The sequence below is a fragment of the Chenopodium album genome, chromosome 9 (assembly GCF_948465745.1).
Source record: "Chenopodium album chromosome 9, dcCheAlbu1.1, whole genome shotgun sequence".
In the NCBI taxonomy this organism is placed as follows: Eukaryota; Viridiplantae; Streptophyta; class Magnoliopsida; order Caryophyllales; family Amaranthaceae; genus Chenopodium; species Chenopodium album.
This window is the reverse complement of record NC_137842.1, coordinates 1,951,480-1,969,207: the sequence shown is the minus strand read 5'-3', so window position 1 is coordinate 1,969,207 and position 17,728 is coordinate 1,951,480. Positions and strand designations below refer to the sequence as shown.

General features: G+C 33.6%; 3 protein-coding genes across 5 annotated transcripts; 2 read left to right on the top strand and 1 right to left on the bottom strand.

The window, feature by feature from the left end:
* Nucleotides 1-3,873: 3,873 nt before the first annotated feature.
* LOC145558218 (delta(24)-sterol reductase-like) lies at nt 3,874-8,025 on the top strand. Of its 2 annotated transcripts, none has more exons than XM_081619374.1 (3): nt 3,874-3,994; nt 6,010-7,282; nt 7,397-8,025. In XM_081619374.1, the coding sequence occupies exons 2-3, from the start codon at nt 6,035-6,037 to the stop codon at nt 7,844-7,846; spliced, it is 1,698 nt and encodes a 565-aa protein (XP_081475500.1). In that variant the 5' UTR covers nt 3,874-3,994; nt 6,010-6,034; the 3' UTR covers nt 7,847-8,025. The 2 variants fall into 2 exon arrangements, with proteins under 2 accessions (XP_081475500.1, XP_081475501.1); XM_081619375.1 differs by lacking the exon at nt 3,874-3,994 and adding an exon at nt 5,010-5,126.
* A 913-nt stretch (nt 8,026-8,938) lies between these two features.
* LOC145558217 (large ribosomal RNA subunit accumulation protein YCED homolog 1, chloroplastic-like) lies at nt 8,939-11,864 on the top strand. Of its 2 annotated transcripts, none has more exons than XM_081619372.1 (3): nt 8,939-9,096; nt 9,714-10,551; nt 11,243-11,864. In XM_081619372.1, exons 2-3 carry the CDS (start codon nt 9,995-9,997, stop codon nt 11,655-11,657), a joined length of 972 nt encoding a protein of 323 aa, XP_081475498.1. In that variant the 5' UTR covers nt 8,939-9,096; nt 9,714-9,994; the 3' UTR covers nt 11,658-11,864. The 2 variants fall into 2 exon arrangements, with proteins under 2 accessions (XP_081475498.1, XP_081475499.1); XM_081619373.1 differs by having other exon boundaries at nt 8,988-9,096; nt 9,776-10,551.
* Nucleotides 11,865-14,350: 2,486 nt separating this feature from the next.
* Nucleotides 14,351-16,920, bottom strand: LOC145558215 (putative strigolactone esterase DAD2). Its single transcript, XM_081619369.1, has 2 exons — nt 16,407-16,920; nt 14,351-15,085 (listed from the first exon to the last, which is right to left on the bottom strand). Exons 1-2 carry the CDS (start codon nt 16,775-16,777, stop codon nt 14,656-14,658), a joined length of 801 nt encoding a protein of 266 aa, XP_081475495.1. The 5' UTR covers nt 16,778-16,920; the 3' UTR covers nt 14,351-14,655.
* Between the last annotated feature and the right edge of the window lie 808 nt (nt 16,921-17,728).

Genomic DNA, 17,728 nt, shown 5'->3' with positions numbered 1-17,728 from the left:
ATTAGTGCTACATCCTTGAATTATTATACTAACTAATCTATAATTTGATTTGTCCATTGTCCGAGCAGCTGGAATACGGTCGTGAACTGGAGCATACCTCTACCTATTCGGTAACATAGTTACATAAACAACAAATTGGAAGTGACAATTGGGTTGTTTGGATTTGATTGACTTTTTCGAGTTTAAGTTAGCTTATAATCGAGTTATCATGTAAAATCAGCTAAATTTAATCTTATTAGATTGAGAATTTTCTTTGGTGTTTTGAGAACCACACAGGCGGGGTGTGAGAATCGATCTCAGTATCACCTAAAATCGGGAAGAAAATTCTAAGCATTTGAGATATCTCTCGCTCTCTCTAAAATTCATGCAGCTATGCTTGATGTAATAATATTACCTTTTAAAATCTTTATGTACCTGATGGCACATAAATCCGCACATTGCTATAGTTTTTTTTTTTTCCCCTAGCTTTCCAACCACCTCCAAATTAAAAACATCACTTTCCCTTCATACACATCTTTCACGTTGCCAAAATATAAGAAGTCCAACCAAAATTTAATGACGCGCACCTAATTAGTAGTTATATTAAACTCCGTACTTCATTTAATCCTTTATATGTTGTACAATTTGGGAATTGGGGATACTCAATTTGAAAAGAGAAAAATTTTGATCATGAATATTTATCCGACGAGCACAAGTGTGAAAGAATTCTTTATAATGTATTTTAATATCTATAGGTTAGAAATATTGTTTTTTCATAGGTTAAGATATTACATAATCAAATATACTTCTCTAAAAGATGTGCGATGAAAATTGCAAAAGGTCTCATATAATCCTTTGTTCTATACTTCTATACACTCACATTAGGCGATAGTGTTATCGATTGTTAAAACTCGTATGAATAAATAATGTCATATAATTTCTCCTAGTTAACGGATCGATATTATCATGATTAGCACTAAGCTAGAAAATCTCTTAAGATCGTGTAATGTACGTTCTTAATTATTAATATGCACGATCATAATACATATATTTAATTATTGATTAAGATATAAACTGAATCAAGAGAATAAGTAGCTAAAAAAAAGTCAGTGATCAACTATAAAAATGAACGACTGAATGAGGTTGAGGAGTTCACGTTATCACGTGCCTTATCACTGCCAAGCTAGCTAGGCCACACCCACAGTTGGCCAATACCAAACGTGATAGCCAGCAAATCTCTCTTGTCTTTGCATCTACATTTCTCTTTCTTAAATAATATCTTCTTTGTCCTCTTCATTCTTTCTTTATTAATTTATTGTAGAGTAATAACGACCGATTATTTTCAGTTAAGTTCAGTTCAGTTTAGCTTTAATAAGTTCAGACGTTCAGTTCAATTCAGTTCAACTCTAATAAGTTCAGTTTAGTTCAGTTTATTTTATCTCTTAATTTCCTTCTCTTATAAAATATTCAGTTCAATTCAGTTCAACTCTAATAAGTTCAGTTCAGTTCAATTCAATTCAGCTCTAATAAGTTCAGTTCAGGTCAGCCAATCAGAACAGACCCTAAGGCCATATTTTTTGAGCTATTGAACAAAACAGAGTAAATTTTAGCCGAGTAAAGCAGGTGTTAGCAGAGTAAAATAGAACAAAATAACTTATTTAAACTCAGTAGAGCAGAACAGACCAGACAAGACCATAACATCGATCTCAAAAGAATAGAAGCTCATTTACATAAGAATCCGAGCATCATTTTAACATTTATTAGGTGAAAATGGATCATTTGATTCGATTCGAGTTAACTTTACGTTAAACAATTGGATCATTCAAATAAGGGTTTAAAAATTGTACATAGTATAACTTTGTAGTATTGTTTATAGTATTGTTGCTACATCCGTGTCAAGAATCATTTTTATATTGTAATTTAGAATATATGTATATCATGTAAGTTAAAATATATTTTGTTTAGTAAAGTTCTCTTATAATGTGTTCAACTCCTTTGATTTGCCAAAGGACAAGAGATCTTTAGAAATAACAAACACTTTGTATGTAGTTAGACTGTTAGAGCAAGTTTAACCCCAAATTTTAAAATTTAGATGTGACATCATTTTTGGTGGTCTCCATTGAAAATAATATCATCAAATTCTTTCTATGACTCACTAAGACTTACACAAATTTATCACTTTAGCCCTAAGACTTAAATATTTGACATATTATATGTAAAAATGAAAAAAAAAAGATAATAAAAATAAAAGTGAGGTGGGTGAAGTGGGTCCCAATTTCAAGTCTTAAGTCCAAGACTCAACTTGAGAGTTGCTTGAGATTTTTGAAGAAAAATGGGAAAAGTCTTAAGCATATGTCTTAAGATTCAAATTGATGATGTCAGGGCTAAACTTGCTCTTAGTCAGCAATATCATTAATTGGAAAGTATAGGGAACGATAAAGAAATCTAACCCACTTTGAAAGTGGTTAGTATCATTAGATCAAGTACTACTTAGTTATATTTACGCTATTTTTTTAATCATATAATAAGGTAAATACGTTCTATCAAATCAAAATCTTACACAGATCAACCTAACTCATAAGATACGCAAAGCTTTTATGGTTGGATTGTTATATTGACAATTTGACAGGAATAATGGGAGGTTTTATTATATATTTACATGAATACATATATTTGTACTTGCATGTGCCATGGTACTCGTAGACCAACATGAGTTGCATGGTCCCAAGATCGAGATCAGGCATCGCACGAGGATGGTCCAGCAGCTTGTGAAAAGTGTGAATATTCACACACACATTCTGCGCTTGGAGTATCCCCTTTATCATGACTTGCTTTACCTATTTTTGTTAGGTTCATGGGTACAATGGATCATAATATTTTTGATATTCATAAACTATACATTGAAATTATTTTAACAAGTTTTTTGAAATTTTTTCTACAATCATGTACATTATGATACAATATAATGTACATTCCGCAACGGATGTACCATACGGATCGTGCATCCGCCTGTAGGAACCACCCATTGTTTTCCATATAACCAAATTATGTTTCATATTCTATAAAAAGCATAAGGCAATCCTTAAATTTTTTTTTTTGGATATTTGGATTACATATCTGTTATCCAATATTTGAAATCAGATGTCCCAAAATCCATAAATTGATATCTAGAATATTTGGATTAGATAAGAATCTGATCTTCGAATAGTTGTGTTCATCCCTAACACACTATACAAAAATAAAATACAACTATAGTAACTATATTAACATGGATCAAATAATCATATGTACTAGCATGAGCAATTTTGGTTGTTTAATTTCGGATATCCGAAATTTTCGAATCAAAGAAATTGTGATCCAATACTTTTAGATATCTAGATATAATCTGATTTTCGTATTGGACCACCGAATTTTCGGATCGGTTAGTTAAATTTTTTTTGGACAAAATATGATCTGTATCTGATTCGAAAACCCAAATTTATTTTCGGAGATCCGATCCAAAATATCCGAAACCTTAAATCCGAAATATCTGAAATTCCGGGTCTGATCATTGGATTTTCGGATTGAATATTTCAAATTGGATATTTTTGAACCCCTGATTTTTAAATTGGATATTTCAAGTCTGATCATCGAATTTTCTTAAATATGACACGCGTTAGCTCCTCTAGTTACTAAATAAAAATCTACTTGTACCTCTTAAACCTGGTACAATCATTTCCAAAAAAAAAAATCAAGTAATCATGTAATATGATACACCCAAAAAAAAATAATAAACCAATTTTATTTTTGTTTTTTTGTTTTAAAAATGACACATTGGCACCCACACCATAATAATATTTTATTTATTTATTTATTTTTGACACAAACCATAATAATTAACCAAAAGTCCAAAACTTTAATTTCTGATAATTACTTTATATTTCTGGTAATTACTTTATATTTCAACACACACTCACTCATTTTTCTCCACCATCTTTCTCACTCTCTCATTTCCCTTCTCTCTCTCTCTCTACCGGTATACTCTCTCTCTTACTCTTCTTCTTCAACCCTTTTCATTGAATCTATGTTTCTTCTCATTTTCTTTTGATTTTGATTGCATTGTTTCTTGTTCTCTATTCATCTGCTGTTTTTTTTCTTGATGATTTCTATGCGTTTTGCTTACTACATTTTGGATTTGTTTATTCAATTGAATTTTGTTTTCATGCCTAATTTGATCTGGGTTTTCTCTCTGATTCTGCTGTTTTTTTTTTTTGCATTTTTTTTTATTTTTTTTTTTGCATTTTTTTGCGGGGATATTCGAGTGTTTGTTGGCATTTTTTAGGGTTTAGATTAGATTGAATTTATAAGTACTATAATGGTTGCTTTTTGTGTACAGGATCATGGATCTATGATGTTTTTTGCATGCACATTTTATACTTTTCACATTAATTATATCATTTCTTTTGTTTTTGAAGTCATGGGTACCTTTTTTCTTGTATTAATTACTTCTAGATTATTTTATTTTTATATTTGGGATTTTGGGTTGCTGCTTTTCCCCCTAATTATGTCCAGTTTTCAACATGATTTGTAATCAACAGACAAAGACATTTTGATTACTACAATAAATTTGGGGACTTGTACTTTTCTTTGGTATAGCTATATTGTAATTTGATAGGATATCTTAGGAGTATAGCCACATTATATTGGTGTATAGGGAGTCGCAAAGGATAGTGATGTACTGATGTTGACGAGATTTGATCTCAGCTTGCCACGATACCCTTAATCAATTAACCTAGTTGTCATTGTAGAGTAGTTTTCATTGGTGTTATGTCTTTGATTTGATTGAAAGGGATGTTAGGTCCTTGTAGGTGTAGCCTGGGAAATTTGGGCTAACAAGGTGAGAGGTTAAAAAGGGTTTATCTGGAAGATTTTGAATTAGATGTCATTGATTTGCTCCCTTTTCTTTGTGGATAAGTGATGCATGGTTGTGGTTTGATGTTCTTTTGGTTGAAGATTTATGGATTCAAATCACTGTATTATTCTTGTTATTATCATTTTCACATTCCTTAATCTCTTTTACTTGTGATTTGGGTTGTCCTCTTTGATTTTTTCACAAGATCCATCAATCATTTGTGAATTATCTATGGTTTCATTGAAATTAATAAATGGTAATAATATAAAAGTAGGTCTTTGGTCAAACTAGCTCTGTAGTTTTGTTATCTGATGCCCAATGTAACTCATACTTGTAAAAATACAGTCAGCAGATCTGAAATTGTTGTAGAGTTGAGCTGATTTTATTTTTCTACTATAGTATGAAGGCAAAGAAAAAATTGTGTGTGTGTGTGTTTTTTTTTCCTACTGGTTTGAGGTAAATTATGCTCCTTTGTAAACAAAATGTTCCGTTTGTGTTGGGCTGCTACATGGTTCAGTTTTTGCTATCCTTTTACATTCTTACCATTTTGAATAACACATATTTCGCCAATGCGGGATTGTTACGAATTGGATTTCTACTGTATAGAGTACTTTCATAGCTAGCAATTTAAAGTAGTGTTCTATACTTTGTTGCCTTTCAGTAGTGCTGCATATTCCTTGTATTGTCTGTTTTGGGTGTCAATGTTTCTCATATTTTAAGCCCTTTAAAGGTTAGGAAATAGAATTTTCATCCCTTTCTCTTATGTTCACTTCTTAATCTTAACATGACATTTTTCTTCACATGCACACTTATCCAAGAGGGAGGAATGGTTCTCGAAATAGGAGCAAATTTGGAGTAAACTTTTTATGGATCTTGGCATATTGTTTTCACGTTTCATTCTGTACATTTCTTTGGTGAAGTTTGTGTTACTTTTCTGGTAATAGATGTTTGATGAACTTAGTACAGGATAACTGGATAAGACATCCATATCCCGACCAAGTAGTTTTTACTGAAATTGAGCTGTAAATGTTGCATTATATACAAAGCAAGTACTATGAATTGACAGTTATGCTACACATGCACTCTGGGGAACTGTTTGACTAACAATTTGACTAACATTTTATCTGTATTATGTGCAGTTGAGAGGAGTACATCTTATTAAATATGTCCGAATTGGAGGTTCCTTTCCGCCCAAAGAGGAAGAAGACTTTGGTGGACTTCTTTGTCCAGTTCCGATGGATTATTGTTATATTTGTTGTCCTTCCAATCTCTTCCACCATCTATTTTCTTCTATATCTAGGCGATGTTAGATCTGAGTGGAAATCCTACAAAACACGCCAAAAAGAACATGATGAAAATGTCAAGAAAGTTGTTAAACGTCTCAAACAGAGAAACGCAGCCAAAGATGGTCTGGTTTGTACAGCCAGGAAGCCATATATTGCTGTGGGTATGAGAAATGTGGATTACAAAAGGGCTCGCCACTTTGAGGTTGATCTTTCAGCTTTTAGGAACATTATTGATATTGACACAGAGAATATGATAGCCAAAGTTGAGCCTCTGGTCAATATGGGGCAGATTTCAAGAGCAACTGTACCATTGAATGTTTCTCTGGCAGTAGTTGCTGAGCTGGATGATCTAACTGTTGGTGGCCTTATTAATGGTTATGGGATCGAAGGAAGCTCTCATATTTATGGCCTATTTGCTGACACAGTTGTGGCTTATGAGGTAGTTCTGGCTGATGGACGGGTTGTCAGAGCCACCAAGGACAATGAGTTTTCTGAGCTTTTTTACGCTATTCCATGGTCTCAGGGTACTCTAGGATTGCTTGTTTCTGCTGAAATTAAGCTTATACCAATCAAGGAGTACATGAGGTTGACATACACTCCTGTGAAAGGTAGTTTGAAAGATCTTGCCCAGGGCTATATTGATTCTTTTGCTCCAAAAGATGGAGATCAAGACAATCCCGAAAAGGTCCCTGATTTTGTGGAAGGCATGATATACAATCCTTCTGAAGGTGTGATGATGACAGGTAGATATGCTTCCAAAGAAGAGGCTAAGAAGAAGGGAAATGTGATCAATAGCTGTGGATGGTGGTTTAAACCCTGGTTCTATCAGCATGCTCAGACAGCCCTTGAACGAGGGGAGTTTGTGGAGTACATTCCTACCAGGGAATATTATCACCGGCATACAAGATCTCTTTACTGGGAAGGAAAGCTTATCATTCCATTTGGTGATCAAGCGTGGTTCAGATTCCTTCTTGGATGGTTGATGCCACCAAAGGTTTCCCTTCTTAAAGCTACTCAAGGTGAAGCCATCAGAAACTATTACCATGAGAACCATGTGATTCAGGATATGCTTGTTCCTCTTTACAAGGTTGGAGATGCTCTTGAATGGGTACATCGTGAAATGGAGGTAAAGTCACTTTGCCCTTTGCTATCATTTCTATTCCTTTGTTTATCCTGGAGATTTTCTAAACTTCTTTATAATCATCTGCTGACTGGAAATTTAATGCCTGCTTCTCTGTAGGTTTACCCTCTTTGGCTCTGCCCACACCGTCTGTTTAGGCTGCCCGTCAAAACCATGATATATCCTGAACCAGGCTTTGAGCAGCATAAGAGACAGGGTGACACTTCGTATGCTCAGATGTTCACTGATGTTGGTGTCTACTATGCACCAGGACCTATTCTGCGCGGTGAGGTGTTCGATGGTGCTGAGGCTGTCCGTAAGATGGAGAAGTGGTTGATTGAAAACCATGGATTCCAGCCACAATACGCTGTCTCTGAGCTAAATGAGAAGGACTTCTGGAGGATGTTTGATGCCTCACTTTATGAGAAAGCAAGAAGGAAATATGGAGCAGTTGGAACCTTCATGAGTGTATATTACAAATCCAAGAAGGGACGTAAGAGCGAGAAGGAGGTGGCTGAGGCTGAGAAAGAGCGAGCTGAAGTTGAGACACCCGATGCTGAGGTTGAATAGTTGTATTATTTGGCATGAGCTGAAATTTATTCTGAGACACTTTGTAGTTGGATTTGTTGCTTAACTTTTCAGATGGGCAGAAACACTTGTTTATCTTCCCCTTGTTTAATTTTTGTAGCTTGCATAATTTGGCTGTATCGACTCTATTGTGCTGCTAACTGGCTAGATTTGTGTTTGAATCATACTTCGTATATCGTTTGATTCATTTCCTGTTCTCGTTCAACTGATAGAAAAGTTCACATAGCTGCTATTGGGCACCCTGCACGAACCGCAGGTCTGCACCGGTACCCATACCCGTAGGACTGCAAAATAGTGAAGTCAAATTGTTAAAATGAAAAAATGTTTTAAGTTTAAATTCTATCACAGTACATTCTTTTTTGTTTCATGGTAGATGTCGTATGACTTTTTATTAGATTTCTTCAAAATTCATTTGATTGCAATTTCGTATTTTTTTTAGGCTAAGCTTGGATATTGAGCTAAAATACTCCCTTAGTTTTTTTTTATAAGCTAAAGTTGAGATTTTTCACTATTCTTATGTCATCATTGACTTAATTTTTTTTACAAATATATAATATATAAATATAATCATATAATATGTTGCTGGATTTGTCATAATGTCTACTTTTATAAATTAAATTTTTTTTATAATTCTTACTAATCTTTCATTAGAAAAATTAATGGTCAAAGTTGTGTGTTGTCGTGTTGATAAATGTGCAAATTTAACTCTTATCTTATTAAAAAAAAGGGTGTACAATTTAAGGGTGCCCAAACTTAACTTTTTCGGACCAATCTAATTGGGCCATTAAGTTGTACCATTGTTGATCACCTTTAACTTTTATCGACGTTCAAAGGATACTCGACTGATAATTCATTCTACATCTTAATAGAATTTATTATATACACTCGTTTGTACCGTACCCTCAAGATCATTTGCTCATTTAATCAACAAATTGAGCAAATAATACTTCTACTTATTTGTTGATTGAATGAGCAAATGACCCCAGGTGCACATAATAGACTTTCACACCTCAAAAAGACTATATCACCCCTATTATCCATATTAAAATGTCAATTTAGCCCTTCGTAGTTCGTATGTCCGCCTAGTTTATCTAGATGATAAAACTTGAAATATCTCCAGAAAAACCCTTGATAAAACTCTAACACCTCACTCAATCCACTTCTCCTTGGATATCCTCTCTGTTCCTACTTCAAGCTTTCTTCTTTGATGTTCTTGCCATAATTATCTTACTGTAAGTTATGTTCTCCTCCTTTTTAATCCTCAACTTTCTTCATTTATTATTGTTTTTGCTTCTTAATCATCAATTTTATCTAAATTTCAAATTTTTATGTTTTTCTGCTGAAATTTTTATCTGGGTATGTTGAATGAACTTGAAATTCTTAACTGAAACATGGGTTTGTGTTTTTTTTTTATTGCTTACTTATTTGGGTATAGTTTCAAATTTCTTCTCAATTTTCATAGTTGTTTTATGTTTCCTTTAATGTTGGATGTTTTCATGTTTATTAGTGTTAACTTTGATTGTGAATAAGGTTTGTTCATGCTGTAAAATAAACCTTGACGGATGTTTGTAATGGAACCGTCTATTGGTAGTGCTAGTCAAAGAAAAACTCGAATTTTGGAGAAACTTATTATAGGTTAGTTTTCAATAATCTTTGATTAATACTAGATAGTTGTTGGATAATTTACTAAATTCACAATGTGAATTGTATTATTCTAAAATAAGTTGAAGGATTCATGGAAAATGTTTTCTTTACCTGTGAAATTTGAGTGTTATTGTGATGTGTTGTATTTGGAATCAATATAGTATGCCATGAATTTTTTTACAATTTTTTTTCTTGCTTTTTGTAGATTTATGCTCGCCATTGATCTTGCGTGTTCTTGATCAATTATTGCTTCATTTATCCAATTAGGAGGTGAATGATCAGATTTGTTCCAAATTATTTGAAGTTCGAGCATCTACGAAGATACCTTCTAATTTTTGTATGAGGTGTCTCATTAAGTAGATTAGTCCTCCCAGAATTAGCACCTGCCTACACCAATAAGCCAAACGGATCCGTTGGCCATATACTGCCTGTATAGAGCATTTTTCACTCTATCTGTGCTCTGATTTATTACAAAGATCTGGTGCAATGTCCCTTGTATACTCTATGTCCAGTGTAAATCCTGTTACTAGTGGTCTTGCAAAAATCGGATTTCAGTTAAATAAATCCACTTTTCTTCGGCGCCCTGAGTCTGGATTTATTCAATGTAGTTGTAAAATGTCAAGTGGTATTTATAATAGTTCTTGCTTTGGAAAGCCTTACAAATACGTTGTCCTAGCAACAAAGGCCTCGAAAATTGATGATGGCGAGTTATCATCATTAGATGATGATGAAAATGCAATTGAGTTTGATTGGGGTGATGAGGAAGATGATGGATCTCCATGGGAAGGGGCCATTGTCTATAGGCGAAACCCTTCAATATCTCACATGGAATACTGCACTACTTTAGAAAGACTTGGTTTAGGCAAAATTTCATCGGAATTGTCAAGGTCTAGTGCATCATCAATGGGATTACGAGTGACTAAAGCTGTAAAGGATTTTACGGATGGAACACCTGTACTTATTTCTGTTGATGTTACCCGAAAAAAGCATAAATTAAGGCTTGATGGCATCATCAGAACAGTTCTCTCCCTTGCTTGCAACAGGTACTTGATTCATCTATCTTTTTTATAATATATTGTTGTAGCTCTAATCTAGCAAACTTCTGTGAGTATTGTCTCATGTTATTCCCACCTGTTAAAATCTGACTACAATCAACATTGCTAAATAGATTTAAAGTAAAGAAAAAGAAAGGTCCTTATGCTGATCTGTAAGATTGAAAGCTTGTACTGCAGCAGTAATTCAGTAAGTAGCTGCATTCTTAGATTTTGAGGTCCAATACATGGCCTCTCTCTTCCTGGGGCAAGGTTCATAGTGGGTATAAAAGCTGTATTCTGCATTGGAGTTTCAAGTGCTGCAACTGCTTACTAGGCATCATGAATGAGCTGAATTGTTTCAATGTCTGTGGACAGGCTATGTCTTTCTGGTGACTGCTTTTGTTTGGGGGGGGGGGGGGTGTTTTGATATGCAAGAGCTGATAAACTGGCAGCTTTATTTGTTTTCAAGAGCATAGGTTGGCTATAAAGTGGATTCGTCTTTCAAATTCATAGTAAATGGAATATAATCACACTCAGTCACTATTGATTGCTTGGTCCCAATCACAAGTGTATACTTGGGCATGGATCTTTTGCATATCCACTCACACAATCATTTCAGAAGGTTAACATGTATTCATATTGTAAACTTTCAGCCAGTTCTTGGTAACCTAATCATATTTCTCAAATGATTTTTTTTAAGGTGTGGTGGACCAGCAGCTGAAAGTGTATTTTCCAACTTCTCTCTATTGTTAACTGAGGAACCTGTGGAGGAGCCGGAGGTCATAAACATGGGATTTATGTTTGGTGAAGATAAGTTGAAGAGTTCTGCTGGAAATGTAAATGAGGAAGAAGATGATGATGATGCATTGATTGATCTGGAGGATAGGCTTCATTTTCCACCAGAGAGAAAAGAAATTGACATTTCCAAGCACATCCGAGACATGGTACATCTAGAGATCACCATTAATGCAGTATGTGATCCCAAATGCAAAGGCCTGTGCCTAAATTGTGGTACGAATTTGAATACCGGTGTCTGCAGTTGCAGCAAACAGGAGACAGATGGTGTGGGTTATGGGCCTCTTGGGGAATTAAGGAAGAAAATGCAGCAAACATGATTACTTCATTAGCTATAGAACTTATCCGAGGGAATACAACTGAAGTTATGAGTGTATGCTCTTTTTGTACCACCTGAAAACAGGGCCTTTTAGTTCCAAGAAATGAGAAAATAGTTTTATCTGTGAATATATGCTTGTTTATCTGCCACAAAATGAATAATTCTGGTTTTTCTTTTTCAACTTGAAAATTTACAAATTTTTCCATAATTAGCCTGGGTATATGTTTTTGTGTTATCAACTGAAATCGTCAATTCCATAATGCCTGTAAGTGTGCGCTGAAACAAACGCTCTCCCTAAGACCTGCAAGTGTGCACAGAAGCATACGCTCCTGAAAAGAACAGCTGATGATCGTCAATTTCTTAATGCCTGCAAGTGTGCGCTGAAATATACTGTGTATTCCCTTGAAAAGAATGAGTGTCTTAGAGGCAATTTGAATTGAGTTGAAACAGAGTAGGCAGATTCAAAACATTTCGTCTAACAGTGAACATGATGCAGTATACAATCATAGATGCACTTCAACTGATGTGATAATGGCAATCAAACACAAATCATAATAATTGGATTAAAGACATGTTCTCTTCAGCTTAATTTCATTTCAGTTCAATTCAGTTCAACTCAGTTTAGCTCAGTTCAGTTCAGTTCAATTCCTAATTTCCTTCTCTCATAAACAGTTCAGTTCAGCTTAGCTCAATTCAGTAAATCAGAACAAGCCCTATAGCTAAAAACTACAAGCCCCAGTATGTATCCAAAATTCCAATTATCAGGAAGCACACCTCGATGTTTCGTAAGCTAACTGCATTACCCATATCATATGTCGTCAACATAGTTCTCCTTTGACTCGTACATATGATAGCTTCATATCCTAGATAAGAATAGGAAAAACTGAATGATATCGATTCACATCCAGCATTCGAGATGCAATGAAAAAATGGGCCAACAATCCAAGTGACGAGCAACCTCTCTTACCTGCATAAGCTCATGCATATGGTACTCAGCATGATCAAGAGCTAGATTAGTGCAGTTTCTACACATCTGTGCAATGACCCTCAGTCATTTCCTTTTCCAAGACGTTCTTTCTTTAATGCCGTAAGCCCGTAACATATATGCAACTCTAAACATACAACTCGATATCAAGAATAGTTCTTTCTTCCATCAATATTATTTGCACTCTTCTTGTTACCTTGATATGTAGACAACCAAAAAAAAAGGAAATTAAAGTCTCAATGCCACACCAATAGGCAATAGAGGTTCCTTAATGTCATAGTACAATTCTCTCTGTCTCTAAATGTCCTTATTTTGACGATAATTCTTTTACAAAATATAGACATTTTAGGCTTAATCTATTCACTAATAGGTAGTTTATTGAAGTTAAGTAGAGGTATGTTGGTAAATTCACACAAAAAAATTTACTATATTAGAAAATGTTGCACATAATGTGTAAATTTCGTTTTGAAAAATTGTTGCAGATTTTATAAAATGGAGGTAGTATTTCAGATAATTGAGTTTTACCATTCTATAAAGTGGTAAATTTTTTTTCAAAACAAGAGCCCACATCATGTGAATTTCACGTGAAGATTTTCTATTTCTATCCTTACTTCAAAAAGCCATAAAAATTGGTACTCGTATCAAATTGTCATCCAAATAATCAAATCCAAAGCTATAAAATCCAAATGCATGAAGAAATACAGTCCACAATTTGTTTGCCATGTGTTGGCATCTCTAAAGTGCCTTAAAATCTCAATAACAATTTGTCTTTGTGGACCCTTTCTTTATGGACTTTGGTGGTCCAACCAAACAAAGTCTAGCATGCGCAAATAGATCATTCTACATGTGCCTCATCTTGACTAAAGTAGGTGGATAACCGCTCGGTTTTTTTAAGTGTTACAATTTGACTTATACGGAGTAGTGGAGTACTATATATGTAAGAAAGAAAAAAATTTATGTGAAAGTTTAAAAAACTTCACGATATATAATTTTAACAAAGAGTATCAACTTTCAATTCATACATAATTACCTTAAAATCTACTCCGTAATAGATTAATAGGTCAAAGTTTCACATATAAACATACGCAGTTACGCACCCAATAACGAAATACGTTAAATGATGAAACAAATGTCTACAAAAAAAAACATAGTATGGAAATCCTGTCAAAAAAAAAAAAAAGTATGGAAAAGCTCCAAATGTATAACAATTATGAGAAAATTTATTCTGTATAACTTCAATAAATCCAAAATATATCCATTTTATTGCTCGGAAAATCTTCGGAACAGTAGAACTTACTATAATTTGTCCCCACAAATCCAAAATCATGAATTTTTTGGTCGTCAACATGACAAAAGTTGCATGAATTAGTATGTTTTCCATAAACAACCACCAAAAAAATTGATCATTTTTCACGTGTTCCAAAGGGAGAAAATTATTAAGCTTTAGAGATCTTGCTAAACTTTTGCTACAATAATTAGTTGATAATTACATCCATTTTCGACATTATATATACCTTATTCCACATAATTTGGAAAAAAATAGTTCAAATACGGATTAATAAATTCAAATAAGATGACTTCACAAAAAAAGAATTTCATCAAAAATTAATTAGGACTATCATGTTTGATTCACAATTATTTTTTTATAGTCTAATAGCTAGGTTTAGATATGCTCACATACAATCAAATAACTAAAATAATCAGTTAAATACTTAAATAGAACACGCTTTTACTTGTTTCAAATATCGAAATTATCAAGCACTAGTATTACAAAATGCTCACTAAATTCAATCTCTTTTAACAATGTTGTATATTGAATATACTAGTTCCTCAATCCACCCAAAAAAAATTGCGTTGTATAACAATTTATCCATACACATACATACATGATACATGTACTTATATATGAATGTACGTACGTACGTTCTTTTCTCCGTACAAGAAAACCCAAATAAAACTCGTAAAGATTAATCAATCAACAAAGAATTGTCCCAATATATCGAATAAATCGATCTCATTGCGCAAGGGCTCGTCGAAGGGATTGAGCCAAAAGGGCTGGGGCGCTAAGGTGAGGCAAATGACCTTCGGTATTAAGCATTAGGACAGTACTTTTACCACCAAGATGGTTTTTCATGTAGGTTGCTACGGATGCTGGTACCGACATATCTTTAGCTGTTTGGATGATGTAACAAGGGACTTTCACTAGTCCTAAAACACCTCTAAAATCACTATTAAAGACTGTCCTACAAACAAATAGGGATATATCTGGCCTCATGTTGAATAGTGTCCTACTAAACTCGCACACGGCTGTTGGCACGTCCGCTCCTACAGCTAGTGGTGCGAACCCGTTCACCCATGCCGTGTAATTTGCCTCCATTGCTGAGAACACGGTCTCTATCTCGCCTTCCTCGAATCCGCCGTGATAATCGTGGTCGTTCAAGAACCTGCAAATTAAAATAGGTTTCTTTATTTTACTCCTTTCGTCTAATTTTAATAGTCACGTCACATATGTACGTGTTACTTTCATATATTATGAATTGAATAAGCACTAATAAAAGTGGTTGCATTCCCTAAAATAATGGCGGAATATGATTAAATTTCTTGATACGCCACTAGTCAAAAGCAAGTACACAACTACTTGATAATAACATAAAAGCAAGTACATCAATCTTTAATACCGTAATAAAAAGTTGAGACAATGTAAAAATTTGACAATTTTTTCCAGGCTTTCTAGGCATTGCATGTCAACTAGGTTGTTAATATAGTTTTAACCTAAAAATAAGTCACATTTGGTAAAATCAATTATACAAGGACAAGAAATATTACTCCATAAAAGATTGAGTTGAAAATTCACAAAATCTATATGTTTTTGCCGAACCAAAAAAAATGAAAAAAGGGCCAAAAAAAAATGGTTGTCAATCATTAAATGAGGTTTGACCAAGTCATTAATATGCTTCATAAATGCATGAAAACAGTTGGTGGTATTGCATTGGCTAAGGTTCATTAGGTAGTTGTTTGATTTACCTTAAATATTAAATTATTCGAGCAATAACCTCTAGAAACCACAAGATTTGAAGGATAACACATTATGTTGCCAATTCTATATTGTTTTATATACTTGTACAAGTACAATTCTTATAAATTTGTTTGGATTTCGATTGTTGCGTCTGTTTTCGAACTTGTGTAGTTTATTTGATCATCTCATTCTTATTTTTAAGTTTATCTGGCTTATAAAATTTATCATTAAGATAAACAAAATTAACATATCGCAAATACAAATATACTGTACCATATAATATACAGCTAAACTTGTTAAATACTAAATTTACAAAATAAAACCGTAATTCACAATTACTCAATAGTGATTAGACCTTAAGTCAACAAATAGTGAGCATGATTCAGTAATCACTATACATCTAAATTGGTAAATTATTGTCGAAAAAGTTATGACACGAAAGTTGGGATAGTATTCTCCTAAGACTAAGTCACAATATGCAAATAAGTCTACCACGATGTTAGACGATCCTTCAACAAAGATTAAACTACTGGTAGAAAAACTACTGGTAGAAAAGAAAGATAAGAGCTAATATACACTGTAACCTTTTTTTTGACCAAAAATAACATCATAAATAAAATAAAATGACTATAAATTAATAAATAAATAAGTAAATAAATAAAATAGATAAATAAAGAATCTTTTTTTTTTTTTTCTTTTTGATGCATTTTAATTTGTGAGGACCCAATAGAAGAATAGAGAACATTTACCTAGGAGAAGCACCAATAAGAATGAGCTTAGAAAAAAGGTCACGACGACGTATAGAAGCAAGAATACCGATCATAGCCGAAACCGAATGACCAACATAAGCGCAACGGGTAACACCAAGCGCATCCAATATGTCGAGCAAGTCATCGACGTACGCGTCGAGCGTGGTGTATCGACAAAAGTCGAACAAGTCGGGGTTAACACTACCCGCACAAGCTAAGTCATAGAGTATCACACGGTAGTAAGGTGTAAAATAGGGTAGAATTCTTTGCCATGCGGATTGGTCCGTTCCGAACCCATGTGCTAATACCAAGTACTTCTCACCTGTTCCTTCCACTCGTACATTTAGTGCTTGTAATAGATTATGCCCCATATCGACCTAGGGAATAATTCACCAGATACCCCTGAGTTTTTTAAAGAATGCAAAATTTGATCGAGTTTTTGGATTATTGTTATTTGTTGGACTAGTGGAGGAGAGGGAGTGGTATATATATGGTGTGATGAAGGAAGATGAGGTGTATTGGATAAGATTAGTATGAATAAGAATTAAGTTTGTAATGGGAAAAGTAATGGTGGGTAGACAACTAAAAGGGGTGGGGGTGGGTGGGAATGTTATCTCATTTTTATTTAAACTAACTGTTGTGGATGTCAATTTTTGTAATTGCTGGCTATTCTTTGTCCTTTTTTGTACTCTCTCCGTTACTATTTGTTTTCGTTCTGATTTTTATGGTCAAACTTTATAATTTTGACTAAAATAATTTCATTAATGTGTAAAAATATGGAACATGTGAAATATTATTAGATTTTATCCAATGGTTAAATTTAAATTTTGAAAATCGTGTAAAATCAAATACAGTAAAAAAACAACAAAAAGAGATGAAGGGAGTATTTTTATCCTTAAAGTTTTCTAAACAAAATCTTTAAAAATATATACTTTGGAGACTAATAGGAATCTCTTGACTCTTCCATTCTTCTTTGGTTCTTTCTCCATGCTACAAATTAGTGAATATTAAATGATACATAGTGGGGGCAAAAGAATTGATGATATGACCAATAAGATTAAATATTTAAATTATACATTGGGTTGTATAATTGTACCTATTAGTGACATAGAATATTTACTCTTAGAAAAGTTATTCGTTCTTAGTTTCTACCATATTATATTAAAGCAACTCGAGCATCTCGAAATTATTATGTATTTTTAATACATTGCATGTATCCAATTGTGATAATAACTTAATAAGGCCCTATGCCCCTATTTGATTCAAATTTTGGTATCGGATTCTAAGCTGGTTATTACTAATTTACAAAATCCATAAGATGA